The sequence below is a fragment of the Natrix helvetica genome (genome assembly GCF_964273705.1).
Source record: "Natrix helvetica genome assembly, chromosome: 9".
Taxonomy (NCBI): domain Eukaryota; kingdom Metazoa; phylum Chordata; class Lepidosauria; order Squamata; family Natricidae; genus Natrix; species Natrix helvetica.
Genome location: NC_138560.1, coordinates 22,610,457 through 22,626,551, shown reverse-complemented (window position 1 = coordinate 22,626,551; position 16,095 = coordinate 22,610,457). Strand labels below are relative to the sequence as shown.

Below are 16,095 nucleotides of genomic sequence, written 5' to 3'. Positions count from 1 at the left end.
GTCTTTGCTCAGCAGCAGATGTACTTATTCCGAGCACATCCGTGGTTCCTGCTAGTCTTGAGATCGTCTCAATTGCTTCCCTGAGCTGGGGAGGATGGAAAGGAGGACCTAATAGCTCCGCTTATGGCTTCAGATCCTGACTTTTGCTTTTATTTTGTTTTGCTTTGCCAGACTCTTTTTAATTGGGTTGGCCATTTGCCACCTGGCCTCCCTCCCTCCTCACTGAATGTATCGCGGATCTTTTCTCACATCCGTTCTTCCTGTCAGATCCGCAATACAGTATCTGTACATTTCGTGGCAGCTCCATATTTTGCTGCTGAAAACCTGGCTGTGTGTGTGTTTTTTTTTGTTTTTGGTTCTAGGTCTTAAATCATAAAGGGATGCTTTATCTTCCCAATATTTATTCTGCCCTCCTCCCATCTCACACAGCTTCCCATTCTCTCCCCTCCCAAGGGTGAGAGTTATGAGCTAGAGTGCATCTGTGCAACAACACACAAACAAAATTGACAATACTGGAGCTGGGGAAGGAAGCCATGTCAGAAGGGGTGAAGCCCCGAGGAAAAAATGACTAGCATCATTGACAAAGTTCTCCTCTATAAACTGAAGCTTTTAGGTGTTTTTTTTTTTAATGCAGACCAGTGTTTTTCAAACTTGGCTTGAAAAGATGGGTGGACTTCACACCCCAGCACACTGGCCAGAGAATTCTGAGAGAGGACGCCCACCCATCTGAAAGTTGCCAAGTCTGAAAGATGCTGATTTAGACTCTTTTTTTCATTTTCTCTGGACTTTATTTCATTCTGATGACTGAAAATATACTTCGGACACTTGATTTTGAGAAGGGGATCCTAGATAAATTTCCGTGAGTCAAATTAGACCCAACACTTGGCTTACGACCATAATTGACCAACAAATTTCTCTTCCAAAAGTGAGACATTTGTTAGGTGAGTTTTGCCCCGTTTTATGACCTTTCTTGCCACAGCTAAGTGAATCACTGCAATTGTTATGTGAGCATCACAGTTGTTAAGTGAATTTGGCTTCCCCATTGACTTCGCTTGTTAGAAGGTTGCAAAAGTAGATCACATGACCCTGGGACATAGCAACCGTCATAAATATGAGTCAGGGGCCAAGCATGTGAATTTTGACTAAGTGACCATGGGGCTGCTGCAACGGCCATTAAGTGTGAAAAATAGTCATTGGTCACTTTTTTCAGTGCTGTTGTAATTTTGAACAGCCACTAAATGAACTGTTGTAAGTTGAGGACTACCTGTACTTACCTGGCAGGGAAGATACCATGATCATGAAGGGGATTTTCTCAGGGGAGGCTCATCCATCACACTTCAGGGGTGCTGACCCCTGCGATTTCCCCAAAGGCTCTAGGCGTGATTTTTAGGGCAGTTTTTAATAATATCTTAATGTTGGCTCCTTTTAATATTATAATTATTTTTCACTTGTTCCTGTAATTTGTAAGCTGCTCACCTTGTAGGGGAGATGGTGGCATAGAAATTTAATACACGCATGCATGCATACATACATACATACATTTATTCATACATACCGTATTTTTTGGAGTATAAAATGCACCTTTCCCCCCCCCCCCCAAACAAAGAGGGTGAAAATCTGGGTGCAGCTAATACACCAAATACAGCATTTTTTGCCTCCCAAAACCCCACCCCTGTTCGCAAAAATAGACGTGCAGAGGGTTTGGGAGGCCTGCAAAGTGCTCCTGGGGGCTCAGGAGAGCAAAAATGAGCAAAAAAACAGGCCATTTTTGGCTTGTTTTTGCCCTCCCCCAACCCCCAGGAGCACTCCACAAGCCTCCCAAAGCCTATGCATGCCCTGGTTTTTTTTTTTTTGCAAAAAAATGGGCTGTTTTTTGCTCCTTTTTGTCCCCAGCCCTCAGGACCACTTTGCAGGCTTCTCAAACTCACAAAAAAAGTGGTGTGCAGCAGGTTTGGGAGGCCTGCAGTGTGCAAAAACCTTTTTTAAAAAAATTTACCTCTTCAAAATCTTGATGCGTCTTATATTGTGGTGCATCTTATACTCTGAAAAATACGGTACATACATGCAATGAAATCTTGTTGCACTGCTTTAGCATCAAGGTAGCCAAGCAGCATGTGTGAATGTCCTGATTTTTACTTCACCATGATTCTGGGGTCCCCAACCCCCAGTCCCTGGACCGGCACCAATCTGCAGCATGCCAGGAATCAGGCCACGCAAACAAGAAAAGCACCATCCGTGGGTTGCAGGCAGCACGTGAAACCATGCTCCCCCTCCCCCTCCGGTCCATGGAAAAACCTCTCTCCATGGAACCGGATCCCTGGTAGCCAAAAGTTGGGGGGGGGCACTGTATTGGTGTCTTAATTGGCCAGGGCCCTTCCACTCATTCCCCAAATGGAACAGTGGGAGGGGGACTTCCTCTAACCCATCTCCTACCCTCAGTGGCCCTGCGGCTGTCCTTGCTAAGCGGGAATGCTACATTGGAGAAATGGTTGGAGAATTCTCCATCCTATGAAAACAATGTGGGAAAAATTCAATCACCACTTTTTCTCTGCCCGCAGAATTCGAAAGGTCAGCCGTGACTTGCTTCAATTCAAATGAATTATCCCCATTTAGATAAGAGGCAGGAGGAGGCGTGCTAAAACAGGGGCTGTGGAGTAGAGAAAACAGGTGTTATCTGGAGGGTTTGTAAAATTGCTGCAAAGGACCATCTGCCGTTGCACATTAAAAAGTCCATCTGGACCCCTTGGTTGCACGCAGAGATGGCCTTTTCAAGTTCTCTCCCCCAAATTTCTGGGCAGAGAAATGGAGTAGATAGTTGCTCTGAACTTCTCCAGGGGAAAAGAGATGTTCTTAACCTACTTTCAAGGACACGACTCCCCATGGAGCGTGGCACAAATACCACAAGAGGGATTTCCTCACAATATTATCCCTGGAGGTTTGAATGGAAAAATGGACAGCCAAGGCAGCTGTAGAACATTTTGAGGATTGCCTGGTGACAAAAGAGAACATTCAGATCTTCGCCTGGAATGCTTTAAATTAAATAGCTAGGTTTCAACAATGTACTTAGCCTGGTCCTTGAATTAGCTCATTTCCTGTGCTCCTGCAGCTCACTGAACCCTCCATTAGACTGAATGGGCTTTTGATTCAAGCAGAACGCCTGGAATGACTCAAAGCTTAAGCTAACTAAGAGTAAAGTCGCTATTTTTTTCAGCCCTGACGGTTGAAGGAATACTGCAGAATTTATCAAGGGGTTCAATCAACTTCCCCAGATTTCAGGGAAAGGGAGAAACAGATCAATAGCAGCCTCCCTGTTTAGTTTATTTTATTTCATTATTTCATTTAATTTCATTTTATTATTTCATTTAATTTCATTTTATTATTTTATTTTATTTTATTATTATATTACATTACATTACATTACATTACATTATATTATATTATATTATTTTATTTTATTTTATTTTATTTTATTTTATTTTATTTTATTATTTTATTTTATTTTATTTTATTTTTTATTTAGTTTGTCACTCATGTACAAGACAACAGGAATAAGGATAAAGATGAATAAGAACACAGGAAATGGGTACAAATAAAAGGGGACAGTAGGACAGGGACCGTAGGCACACTGGTGTGCATATGCACGCCCCTAATGACCTCTTAGGAATGGGGTGAGGTCAACAGTAGACAGTCTAAGGTTAAAGTTTTGGAGGTTTGGGGAAGAAACCACAGTGTCAGGTAGAGCATTCCAGGCATTGACCACTCTGTTGGTGAAGTCGTACTCTCTGCAATTGAGTTTGGAGCGGTTTACCTTAAGTTTGTATCTATTGTGTGCTCGTGTGTTGTTGCGGTTGAAGCTGAAGTAGTCATTGACAGGTAGGGCATTATAGCAGATAATTTTGTGTACTTAGGTCTGCAAAGGATTTTGTCCTGCAAAGGATTGTTGCCCCCCTGGAGTGGACCAGATCAAAAACATTGTGATGCATCATAACAGAATCTTGCAAGACTGGGGTTTACTTCCCTCCCTTCTTATGTCCCAGTGACCCAGGTTTGTGTTTGCATGAGTCCATTCTGAATCCAGGTAGTTCTCCACTTATGACCACAATTGAGCCCAAAGTTTCTGTTGCTAATGGAGACAGTTGTTAAGTAAATCTTCCTCCCATTTTACAGCCATTCTTGCCACAGTTGTTAAGTGAATCACTGCACTTATTAAGTTAGTAAAACTGTTATTAAGTCAATCTGGCTTCTCCATTGACTTTGCTGGTCAGAAGGTCATAAAAGGTGATCATGTGACACCAGGACACAGCAACTCTCCTAAATAGGAGCCAGCTGCCAAGGGCTCAAGTTTTGATCATGTGACCATGGGGATGCTGCAGCAGTCATAAGAGTAAAAAAATGGTCATAAGTCACACTTTTCAGTGCTCTTTAACTTTGAATGGTCATTAAATGTACTTTTGTGCGTCAAGGACTACCTGCTTCACAGGAATTAAAGAATGGCCCAGCCCACCTTGCGTATATATAAGGATTCTTGTCATCTCTCTGATTCTCTATAGCAGCATTACATTTTTGCTCTCAAGACCCCTTTAACTTTGAAAAAAAGAACTTTTGTTGGTATGGGTTACACCGAATGTTTATTATTATGGTTCATCACACCATAATCTGCTGGATGTTCAGGCTAGATTTGGCATTTTTGCCCACTATCGAGTCCTTCCAAAGGACCTGGGATAGTTAGATGTGGATGTTTGAAGGTATGAGAGGCATCTTCGCAGGATGTAAGCTGTACCAAGTAAAGCTGCCTTTTGCAATTGACTGATGGTCATTTTGTCAATGCCAGTGATGTTCAAATGGTGCGCCAGTTGTTTTGGGATTGCACCCAAGGCACCTATTACTATTACCTTTGCTTTCTTTTGTAGTTCTAGTTGGAAGGTCCCTTCCCATTCTGTTATTCTGTATTCTTATTCCTCAAGGCTATTCTCACAGTCCATTATTCTTACCTTCTAAACTTACTGGATCACTACCACCATACAGTATCCTGGTGAGAAATTCCGTTGGTTAATTAGGCAGGACTTTCTACATGTCTGAAACCTGGTCCTTGAGACTTTGGCCTCAAACATGGCTATAAAATGGTGTAGTAGCTATCCCTGCCCTACCTGTTACTACAACTGATGTCCAAGGAGTTGTTGTGGCCTGCCAGCGTGGCATGGAGGATAACCACAGAAGAATGTTTCTGTTGTGGCCCACCAGTGGCTTACAGAGCTGGCAGCAGATTTGGACAGTGGGGAGGTTGGGGAGGAATATGGACCAGTCCTGGAGTCTGGGGAAGGCTCTGATGAGGGCTCTGCATCGGAGGCAGAGATGGGGCCAGAGCCGTATGCCAGTTATCACCTGCCTTCAGAGTCAGACATCAGTGAGGCAGACAAACAGCTGGAGCCTGTTCCCAATGTGTGCATGCAGAGAGTTGCCAGACGAAGGGAACATCTAAAGAACAAGGGTCAACTTGGGAGTAAGGCCACAAGTGGACAATGAATGGCCCATCCCAGAGAAAATAAAAGAGGAGTGAAGGGGGAGTGGAGTTTGCAGGAGACAATTAATTTGCTTAATTGGTTAGTGACTCTCCGAGATTCCTTGCCAAGTTTTGCAGCTATCGGCCTGTCAGCTCTCCAAACTAGATAAGGTCTGTGACTGTAAATCCTCCCTTGAAATACTTCAGTGGATGTAAAGGAACAGAATTCATAGTAAATCAATAAAAGGGTTTTTTGTCGGGACAAGGAGTTTGCTCCATGCTCTTGGGAAGCCTCGATCAGAACAGAAGTCTGGTAATGTCTTTTCTGACTAATTCAGTTTATTAAAGCTTTTGTGAGCTATGACCTTTAATAGAATTGGGGTTAGGGTTAGTTGGAAAAGTTCCTAGCAAACTCCCCATTTTTAGCTATCATGGACTAATAGGTCCCCCATATAAGGACATAGGTTCTTTTACTCCATTCAGTCCCCTGAAACTCTTCTTTGTTTGCTGGCAGAATATAAAACAGACATTCCATCCTTCATGACTTACAGACCTGTTATTTTTTTAATTGGCTAAAGATTGCTGTAAACAGCAGACGCCTCTTGCATGCTGCCCTGTTTGTGTTTTCTCCCCCTTACGGCTTTGTGTTGCATCAGCAGCTGTTTTCAAAGTAACAACAACAAGAAGAAGATCTTCATCCTCCACAAAAGCCCAGGTGTTGCCGTGCCCATGCTTGCTATAGGGAGAAATCGCGGATGGACTGGGAACAAAGCAGCAAAGCAAATCTGCCCCCAATTTAATCAAGCATGAAAGGGGTCATTTTCCAAGACCTGTCAGTGTTTGAGAGTTGGGTTTGCTTTGCTTTGTTTTTCCTTCGGCTACATCTTTATTGATTTTTATAATAAAGGGTTATTGTCTTTTCTTTTGCAGATTACTTTTTTTTAAAAAGGACATATACCTTGAGTGCAGCAGATGAGAAAGTGAGTTATCCTTTGCTTGCGTAAAATAAATGAATGGAAATAAGTAAAGAGAGTGAACAATGGTGTTGGCTCTCTGTTCAGATGTTCATGAAGGAAGTGTAGGAAAGGAGTTTTAGCGAGGAAGGTAGGACAGCGAGGAAGAAGCAAACGTGACATTCAGGAGAACCAATTGACATTTCGAAGCGCTGCTACAAATTTTCTGTTGTGACCTGATCACGTTGCTTAGAATAATATTTCTCAACCGTGGCAACTTTAAGAGACGTGGACTTCAACTCCCAGAATTCCACACAATGGTACAGCTTACATCAGGGGTGTCCAAACTTGGCAACTTTAAGACTTGTGGACTTCAACTCCCAGAATTCCCCAGCCAGCTTTGCTGGCTGGGGAATTCTGGGAGTTGAAGTCCACAAGTCTTAAAGTTACCAAGTTTGGACACCCCTGGCTTACATGTTAGCTGCAGAATTCTAAGAGTTGAAGTCCGCATGTATATAAACTGTGTTCCTTCTTCAGTTTATTTCTTGCTACTTTTCTCTGGTTGGGAGATGCATTGAAGCTCCTTCTTATATTGATACCCCTCAGGACTCTGATCAGGCAAGATTCCCTCCATGGATCTGCTCTCCTTCCCTTCTGTTTCCAGGTTTGTTCTCCTCTATGTCCCAGTCAGGATTTGTTTTAGAGAAGAAGGACAAGAGAAATGACACCAACATTTTTCGCCTACTCTTCTCATACTTGTGGAGTCCCTTTTTAAAGCCTGGGCAAGGGACGTTATTGATCAGTGATGCTCACTGAAAACCATGCGCCTTTGCAGATGTTCTCCATTACCCACCTCTAGTGCCAGCCCAGCACAATAGCTTCCTATCTAGGCTTATTATATATCTAACAATGTGTTTGCGTGATCATGAGCTGCTGAAAAATTCAAGGAAGCCTTCCTAAAGAGAGACAAAAGGGAATAATTGCAACGGACTAGATGCCCCCAACCTTAAATTTTGCCTGTTGTTGTTTTAAATCAGTCTCTGCATTTCAGGCATCACGCTTGTTTCCCTTCAGTTGTGTGAAAGGGAGCAGTAGCTAGGGATCAAGAAAAATCTGAAGAGAGCTATATTCCTCCTGTCTACTGTGCAAACCTCCCAGATACATCTGGTGGGCCAGAATGCAGAAAACATTTTATGTGTTGGGAAATTTATGCTTCTTTCCCATTCATCCTTGCTTTCAGAGCTACAATCCCATTCTTACATTTCAATGGGGCTTTGTATTTTGTAATGGAGAAAGCAGCTATGTCTTTTGTGTTGAGATATTCCATCACTCTGAGTTTTTTTTCTCTCTCTTTACTTTAATCTCCATCCCCTCCTCGCTCGGTACTTGAAACTGGTAGCATTTTGAAAGGGCATGCGTTAGTACACACACGTTTATCATTCTTGGTATTTTCCAAAAAGTTCTAGAAAGTCGAGGAAATGGTTGCCAAAGCAGCATGTGGATTCAGTCGATAGGAGATAAGACAGAAAAATTAAACAGGGGAGGAAGGGATGCCAATAGTTGCCACTGAGATAAAAGCTACCCTATTAAAGCCAATTGCCATATGTCACTTTTTGAAAGGGGCTCACACTTTAATCCTTTTTAGTACAGCACATAAAGTAAAGGTTCCCCTCACACATATGTTCCCAACTCTAGGGAGCGGTTCTCATCTCCATTTCAAAGCTGAAGAGCCAGCGCTGTCCGAAGATGTCTCAGTGGTCATGTGGCTGGCATGACTCAATGCCGAAGGCTCATGGAACGCTGTTACCTTCCCACCAAAGGTGGTCCCTATTTTTCTACTTGCATTTTTACATGCTTTCGAACTGCTAGGTTGGCAGAAGCTGGGACAAGTAACAGGAGCTCACTCCATTACGCAGCACTAGGGATTCAAACTGCTGAATTGCTGATCTTTCTGATCGACAAACGCAGTGTCTTAGCCACTGAGCCACTGTCTCCCTAATTAATTAATTAACTAATTAATAGAATAGGGATGCAAAATAAGTTTGGTGTAGTGGTTAAGGTTCTGGAGCAGAAGCCAGGAAGTTGTGTGTTCTAGACAGTGGTGAGATTCAATTTTTTTTATTACTGGTTCTATGGGCATTACTTTGTGGGTGTGTCTTTGTGGTCGTGGCAGGGGAAGGTTACTGCAAAATCCCCATTCCCTCCCCACTCCACTAACCTGCTTTGCAGCTCCGTTCTCCTGTTCAGGGCAACAAAAGAAGATCAGCTGGGGGGCAGCAGGGGCGGGGCCAGCCTATTTGCAGGTTCAAATTTTCCACTACCGGTTCTCCAGAATCTGTCAGAATTGGCTGAATATCACCTCTGGTTCTAGACGCATTCTAGACATGAAATCTGGCTGGGTTAGTTTGAGCCAATGACCAAGAGGTGGTGAGTTCTAGTCCCACCTTAGGCAATTAAAGCCAGCTGGGTGATCTTGAGCCAGTCACTCACGCTCAGCCCAACCCATCTCACAGCACTGTTGTTGTAGGGAAAATAGGAGGGGGAGGAACTATTAGGTAAGTTTTTGGGTTACTTATAAAATAATAAAGGCAAGATAAAAAATCTACTAAATAAAATAAAGTGGTTGCTACAGAACAGCATGTTTAGGTGACATCATAAAATGGCCAGCATTTTGCTGCTTGGCAAAAGATTGGAAGGTGGTTGGAAGAAATGACTGGATAGAGATTGGAACTGAAACCAGAAATATTCCTATTATCAAACAGGATTTAAGCAAAGGGTTAGAATAGAATAGAATAGAATAGAATAGAATAGAATAGAATAGAATAGAATAGAATAACAGAGTTGGAAGGGACCTTGGAGGTCTTCTAGTCCAACCTCTGCCTAGACAGGAAACCCTACACCAACTCAGACAAATGGTTATCCAACATCTTCTTAAAAACGTCCAGTGTTGGAGCATTCACAACTTCTGGAGGCAAGTTGTTCCACTGATTAATTGTTCTGACTTATTTTAACATATTTAACGCTACATAACATAACAGCTGTGAGAAAAGTTTATGTCCAACAATGGAAGAGTGGAAACATACCTAAAGAAAGGGAAATAACAAAGAAAATACTTGTCTGTGCAGAATGTGATAGACTGATGCTAGAACTGAAGAATAAAGGAGAGCAGAGTACTATGAGATTTGGGGTAGGTTTTATCAGTGGTTGAAGGAAGGGAAGTCGGAACGAACAAGCACAAGGATGCATAGATTGACATAAGAGGCAATGTAGGCAGTACATTATGCAACTGTAATTGTAACCATGTAGAAGAGGTTAAGGATATATATATATACTTAGTAAATAGTAATGGGTATTGAATACACAGGAGATCTGTGTTATACTCTGTATGGCGGAGTGATAGCCAAGATGATTTTACCATATCCGTTTTTTTTCTTTTAACAATAAAAGTCTTTAAAAAGTTATCATAAAGTGGCCAGAATTATATGTCATACGGGGCAGAGTGACACAGAACACTGACCTTAATTGTCATTCCCGACCCCGACACGCTGTTTCTCTTCTCATCTTTTTGGAAAAGTTCCAAAAAGTCAATGTACAATTGTCCAAATGGTGACAATAACTGTGCAAAGGATGGGAGAGGGGGGTTGGTCAAAAGTTTTTTTATGATACATATAATATAATCCAAAATATACCAGTACATCTTAACAAGCATTTTTTGAGTATTCAATAATATATCAATTCCTTTTGCCTTTAAGCCTCTTCAATTTTTATTTGCTCTTCTGCTTTCCATACACCATATTACAGTCTATTTCATCTTCAGTTCTCCTCCTCTCCCCCTCTTCTCCTCCCTACCTTCTTTCTTCTCTCTACCCTCTCTCTCTTCTCTACTTCCCCTTGCTCTCTCCCTCTCCTCTCCTCTCTTTCCACACCTTCCCTCTCTCCTACTCTTTCCCTCTCTTCTATTTCCTTCTCCTGTCTCCTTTCTCTCTCTTTCCCTCTCTTTATCGCCCTTCCATTCTCTGTTTAAAGGATGGGGCTTTGATTGCATATTATGTGGACATTTTGACCCTCTCCTGACTTCCTGATCCTTCTCTATGTATTTCTCCTCCAAATTCTTCCTGCCCTGAAATATTTTACAGTTTTCCAGGAATTGTCGGACTCCTCATCTTAACACAACCCAAGACCTTCCTTTGTTCTTTGCAAAGGCAATAATTTCAGGGATACTCTGACATTTTCTGCATTGTTTTTTGCTAATGTATTGAAAATGTGGTTATTTCCATGGGAACATTGAGGATCTCTAACAGCTTGCCTGTTTGTTTGTTTGTTTGTATATTCATTTATTCATTTTGTTTTTGTCTTGTCTGGAGATGCAGACATTTCATCAAATATTTTGCATAAGGAGGAATTTTCAAATCCATAGATGTTTGTTTCAGGCCAGCTTTTGATGGCAACTAAATGCTCTTATCTGAAGTGGTGCTGTTTCTCCTGCAGTATAGAAATAATCCATTGGTCTGTTCAAGGGAATCTCTTAGCCCAGTGCTTTTCAACCATGGCAATTTTAAGATGCATGGACTTCAACTCCCAGAATTCCCAGACCAGATGTTCAAAAGTAAAGGAAAAGAACCCAGTTTATCAGTTTCCCAGTTAAGAAAGGAAAATGCAAACAAGAAAAGAAAGTAGAGGCACACAACATATGGTTTGGTTCAATCTTCTCCAACAAAAGTATTGGTCCCTTCTGGAAACTGAAGACTAGTATAAATTAGGGAGAAATGTATGCGGGAGATATCTGAATTGTGATTAAGATTAAATCTCCTGGCCAGATCAATTGCATCATAGAACACTGAAGGACTTTGTTTTGTTCAACTCTCTAGGGCAATGTTTGTCAATCTTGGCAAGCTTAAGATATATGGACTACAATTCTCAGAATTTCCCAGTCAAATCCTGAAGTATACAATCCATTTACGAGGTCTGAGTCTTCCTTTCTCCCCTTTTAAAGACAGGAAAGTCATTGGCCCATCTCCATTTATCTGGCATCTTCTCTCTGGGACATCTCAAACATAGTATCCAGTGGTGGGATTCAATTTTTTTTACTACCGGTTCTGTGGGCATGGCTTGGTGGGCATAATGTGGCTTGGTAGACATGGCTTGGTGGGCATGGCAGGGGAAGGATACTGCAAAATTCCCATTCCCTCCCCACTCCTGGGGAAGGTTATTTCAAAATCCCCATTTCCTCTTCACTCCTGGGGGAAGGATATTGCAAAATCCCCATTCTCTCCCCACTCCCCTAACCTGCTTCCCTGCTCCGTTGTCCTGTGCAGAGCAACAGAAGAAGACCCAATGTTAGGGTTCTAAATACCATGCAGAAATAAATCATTGTCCAAGGCAAAACATCCTTAAAGGTGCAATTTATTCCGCAGGCATGTTAGCACGGCTATGGAAATTCCAACTCTGGATTTACATCCTGTAAGTTCACCCAGTTGAAAGTTCATGATCTCTCCCCACACCCACAAATCCATCACATGTTCCAATCATCATCTTCCACGCTGGCATGTACACCCATCTTCTTCCGGCCAGGTGTCGATGTGCGGAGACAAAAGATGACCTTGGCTTCTATAAAAGAATGTCAACATACATTCCACAATCCTACTCCTTTCTATTCCCCCCTCCCAACTACTACACTAATGAAACAGCATAGAGAATTATTAAAAAGTGTGGCAGGCCAAAGATCCTAAAAAGAATATAACTACAGGCCTGACACACAACTTATCAGCTGGGACTTGGGAGTCAGCTAATAGATGGGGGGCGGGGCCCGCCAGAGGTGGTATTTGCTGGTTCTCCAAACTACTCACAATTTCCACTACTGGTTCTCTAGAACTGGTCAGAACTGGCTGAATACCACCTCTGATAGTACCTGGAACACTGTTTCTCAACCTTGGCAGCGTTAAGATCTGTGAACCTCAACTCCCCAGCTGCCTGGAAAATTCTGGGAGTTGAAGTCCACCCATCTTAACGCTGCCAAGGTTGAGCAACGCTGGCCTAGGCTAAGCTGACATCTCCGCCATGCCCCTCCTCAGCCTCCTAATTGAAGCCTATTTGCTTTTTTAATGGACTTGGCAGGAAGAGAAAGAGCTGAGGCTGCAGTCTTGGATGCCTCTAAAGGGGCCCCTGGTGACCATTTTTCAGCAGCTGCAAAGTCCTTCGCAAAAATGTTCCATGGCTGAACCATAATAGCAACTGGTCGTAACTGGTAATTAGGAGACACACTCCAGGGATCTTGTAGTCCACACATCCTTCCTTGGAGAAAGCATCTATTCTGCTTTGTTTTGTTTTGTTTCAGAGCTTACAATGACACACAGGAACATGAGGAAAGGCTTAATGATTCAAGCTGTATGTCATTTCCCCACCTCTCCCTCCCACTGAAAGACATTATTTGAGAGAGATTTACAGTTAAAGCAGGAAATAGGCTTGCAGTTCTGTGTCCCCAAAGCATCAACTTTGCTACCAAGTCATCATTAAGAATGTTAGCAGTAGAGCACAAGAACTCCGTCCACAGTGGAGCTACCAGATCTGGTGCGCACAGTGGTGGGATTCAAATAATTTAACAACCATTGTTAAATTGCTGGCCATTAGGGTTCTCAGCCCTATGGCCAGCTTGGTAGGCAGGGCTCATTGGTCATGTGATTGGGTGGGCGTGGCCAATTCAACATCACTCTTATCGATGGGTGCTTTGCCTTAGCTGATGCGATGTAATAAGGCTTAACTGGAGAGGCAGTTTCTGTAAGCAGGGCAATAAAGATGAGGCTAGAACCAACACCAGAAGGTTCCCTTTCTGCCTTCCTTGCAGGATTAGCCCTGTAAAGTGGGGAAAAACCCAAAATGAGATTTCTTCCAACAGCCGGTTCTCTGAACTGCTTAGAACATTAACAACCGTTCTCCCTAATACGTGCAAACTGGCTGAATCCCACCACTGGGTGTGCAGCAAATGTTCCTGTAGCTGCCATCTATTTTTCTAGCTCCTATGTAGCAGTTCCACTCAAGAGCCAAGCAAAAGAGAGCGAACCTAAGAAGCACAATGGTTTGTGAGTAAAATATATAGATATGCTAAGGGCCTGTTGTTAAGTCACAACTGTGCAAGACCTCCCGTGACATTCTGCACCCAAGCCTTGGGTGGCATGCTGTCGTGTCAAGGTTAAGGGCAGTGATCAGGTTGGTTCTTTTGGAGCCAGAGATGATGAAGACTTTAGTGAGTAAAAAGATGTTATGTGGTGTTATTACTGTATTTTACGGGCTGTAAGATGCACCGGAGTATAAGGCACACCATGATGTTGAAGAGGTAAATTTTTTAAAAAGTTTTTGCACTCTGCAGGCCTCCCAAACCCTTTGCACACCTTGTTGTTTGCAAAAAAAGGGGGGGGGCATGCAGAGCTTTGGGAGGCTTGTAGAGTGCATCTGGAGGCTGGGGGGGGGGAACAAAATGTGCAAAAATAGCTCATTTTATGCTCGGTTTTGCCCTCCCAGGCCCCCAGGAGCTCTATGCAAGCCTCCCAAACCTTCTGCACATCTATTTTTTCAAAGGGGGAGGGTGTATTCAGTGTAGAAGATGCACCCAGATTTTCACTGCCTTTTGGGGGGGGATGCGTCTTATACTCCCCAAAATACGGTAGCTCAAGCTAACAGATTTGAAAGCAAAAATAAGCATACATACCAGACAAGATGATACTCCAATCTCTTACAAGTTGTCAGGAGCTCTTTAATAATAACTGCAGAGATGCCCCATTGGGTGGCCAATTTCCACAGACCCCAGCACTAGGGTCTGTGCAGAACCTCCCCACAAACAACAGTCACCGCAACATTTCTATAAAAATCTGGTACCCTGACTTCATGGTCTTGCTGTGATCAGGAGGCTGCAAGATCTAATCTTGACTGGTGACCCATGACTCTGGAACGGGAAAGACAGCGACTTTCACAGCAGCAAAAGCTTTGAAGTTACATGAAGATTTCCCTCTCCTGCTCCTTCTCCTTCCCCTTCTCCTTTATTCAATAAGCAGGGGGGGGGGGAAAGCCCCTAAATAAGTATATTAGCGCAGAAGAAGCTCTCAACTTCTATAAATTTTGTAAAATGAAAGAGAAATCAAGATATGTCACTAAATCCCTCAAAATAGCAATGGTCTTTGGCATCGACACTACACATGCTAAGAACCCCGAGCTGAAAAAGATTCAGGTGTCAGGGTTCCAAGTAACACCCCCAATGAAAGAAGACTCCCAGGCTTGAGTTTCCTCACAGTTCTACTTTATTAGAGATGTCATATTGGCACATCTGGGAAGACCCGAATCTGAAAGTTTCCAGGTTTTCCACACCCAAGTGAAAGTTGAAGCCCCTTCTCCTGCATGCACATGTCCATCACAGGAGCCAATCAGGCATCATCCAAGCCAGGCGTTATCTCCCAGTCATCTCATCCCAGCTGCAGGGCCAGATGACCTTGACTTTCTGAGAAAGAATGTTGTTATGGCTATATATCACCCACACCGTATATAATCCCCCCTCCCAGTAGAAAAATAGAAAATGAGGTAAAAAGATAAACAAAGATGGCTTCCAGGTCATACATCAGGATTCCAGGTGCTGAAAGAAGCATCAGCTCTTATTTTGTTGTCTTTGACATCAGATGCCTTTTTGGTTTGGGGCAGAGAATACGGAGCATCAGCATTGCCCTTGTGAACAGTGTTTGCTTCTGAGCTATATAGGTAGTCCCCGAACTATGACCATTCATTTAATGACTGTTCAAACTTACAACATCATTTTAAAAAGGGATATACGATTCAGTCGTAAGTTACGATACAGACCGTCATCGCATCCCCATAGTCACATGATTAAAAGTTGGGTTCTTAGCAACCGGCCTACATTTACCGCAGGTCACAGAGACGCAAAGTCCCACGATCCTCATTTGCAACCTTCCCAGGGTTCCAACATTTGCTTCCAACAAACACAGGGCCAAGGCAGAAGGCAGCTTTGCTTAACGACCATTTGATTTGCTTAAGAACTTTGGTGATTTGCTTAACAACTGAGGCAAAAATATTGCAAAATCAATCACAACTCACTTAACAAGTTCATCACTTAGAGATAGAAGTGCCGTTTCCAATTGTGATCGTAAGATGAGGATTATCTGTAGGGCAGAATTGTCTTGCCTCTTACAATCATTGCAAAGTTTTGGGTGCAAATGGTTCGTCCATTGTGATTCTCATAAGCATATTCACAAAGGAGACAGATCATCATTTGGAAGCCGGTGAGGGGCCAACCTAGATTTTAGCGAAATTGTGCCTCTAAGGAGCTGCCGCAAAGCTATGTTTCTGCCAAATGAAATATTCTCCATTCTGTACTGTTTGTTCTTTGCCATTTGCAGCATTTCAATACTTTGATAAAATCTTGAGTCTGGAACAGCTTTCCGTAAAAATGCAAAGACAAATAAGTGGAGAGTCTGAACTTTGAAAGGGTAGCAGAAATTGCTAAAAGAAGAAAAGGGCTGATGTACCATTGCATCCATCTTATACCCATTATGGTAGTTCTTAGATTTATTCCTCCAGAGACAGATGTCAAAAATAGGGATTTCAACCCAGGAGGATGAGGATGATCTGGCTGTTAATTATATG

General features: G+C 42.8%; 1 protein-coding gene across 7 annotated transcripts in view; it reads left to right on the top strand.

Moving 5' to 3' along the window:
- Nucleotides 1-16,095, top strand: part of COL16A1 (collagen type XVI alpha 1 chain) — a 289,804-nt gene that overhangs the window by 25,164 nt on the left and 248,545 nt on the right. The window contains exon 1 of one of the 7 annotated variants that reach the window (XM_081962320.1): nucleotides 13,423-13,529. The exons of the other annotated variants lie outside the window; for them this stretch is intronic. Coding sequence (XP_081818446.1) covers nucleotides 13,523-13,529 — 7 coding nt within the window. The 5' untranslated portion in view covers nucleotides 13,423-13,522. Of the gene's footprint in view, nucleotides 1-13,422; nucleotides 13,530-16,095 lie in introns of those variants that run through there. 7 annotated transcript variants of the gene reach the window in all.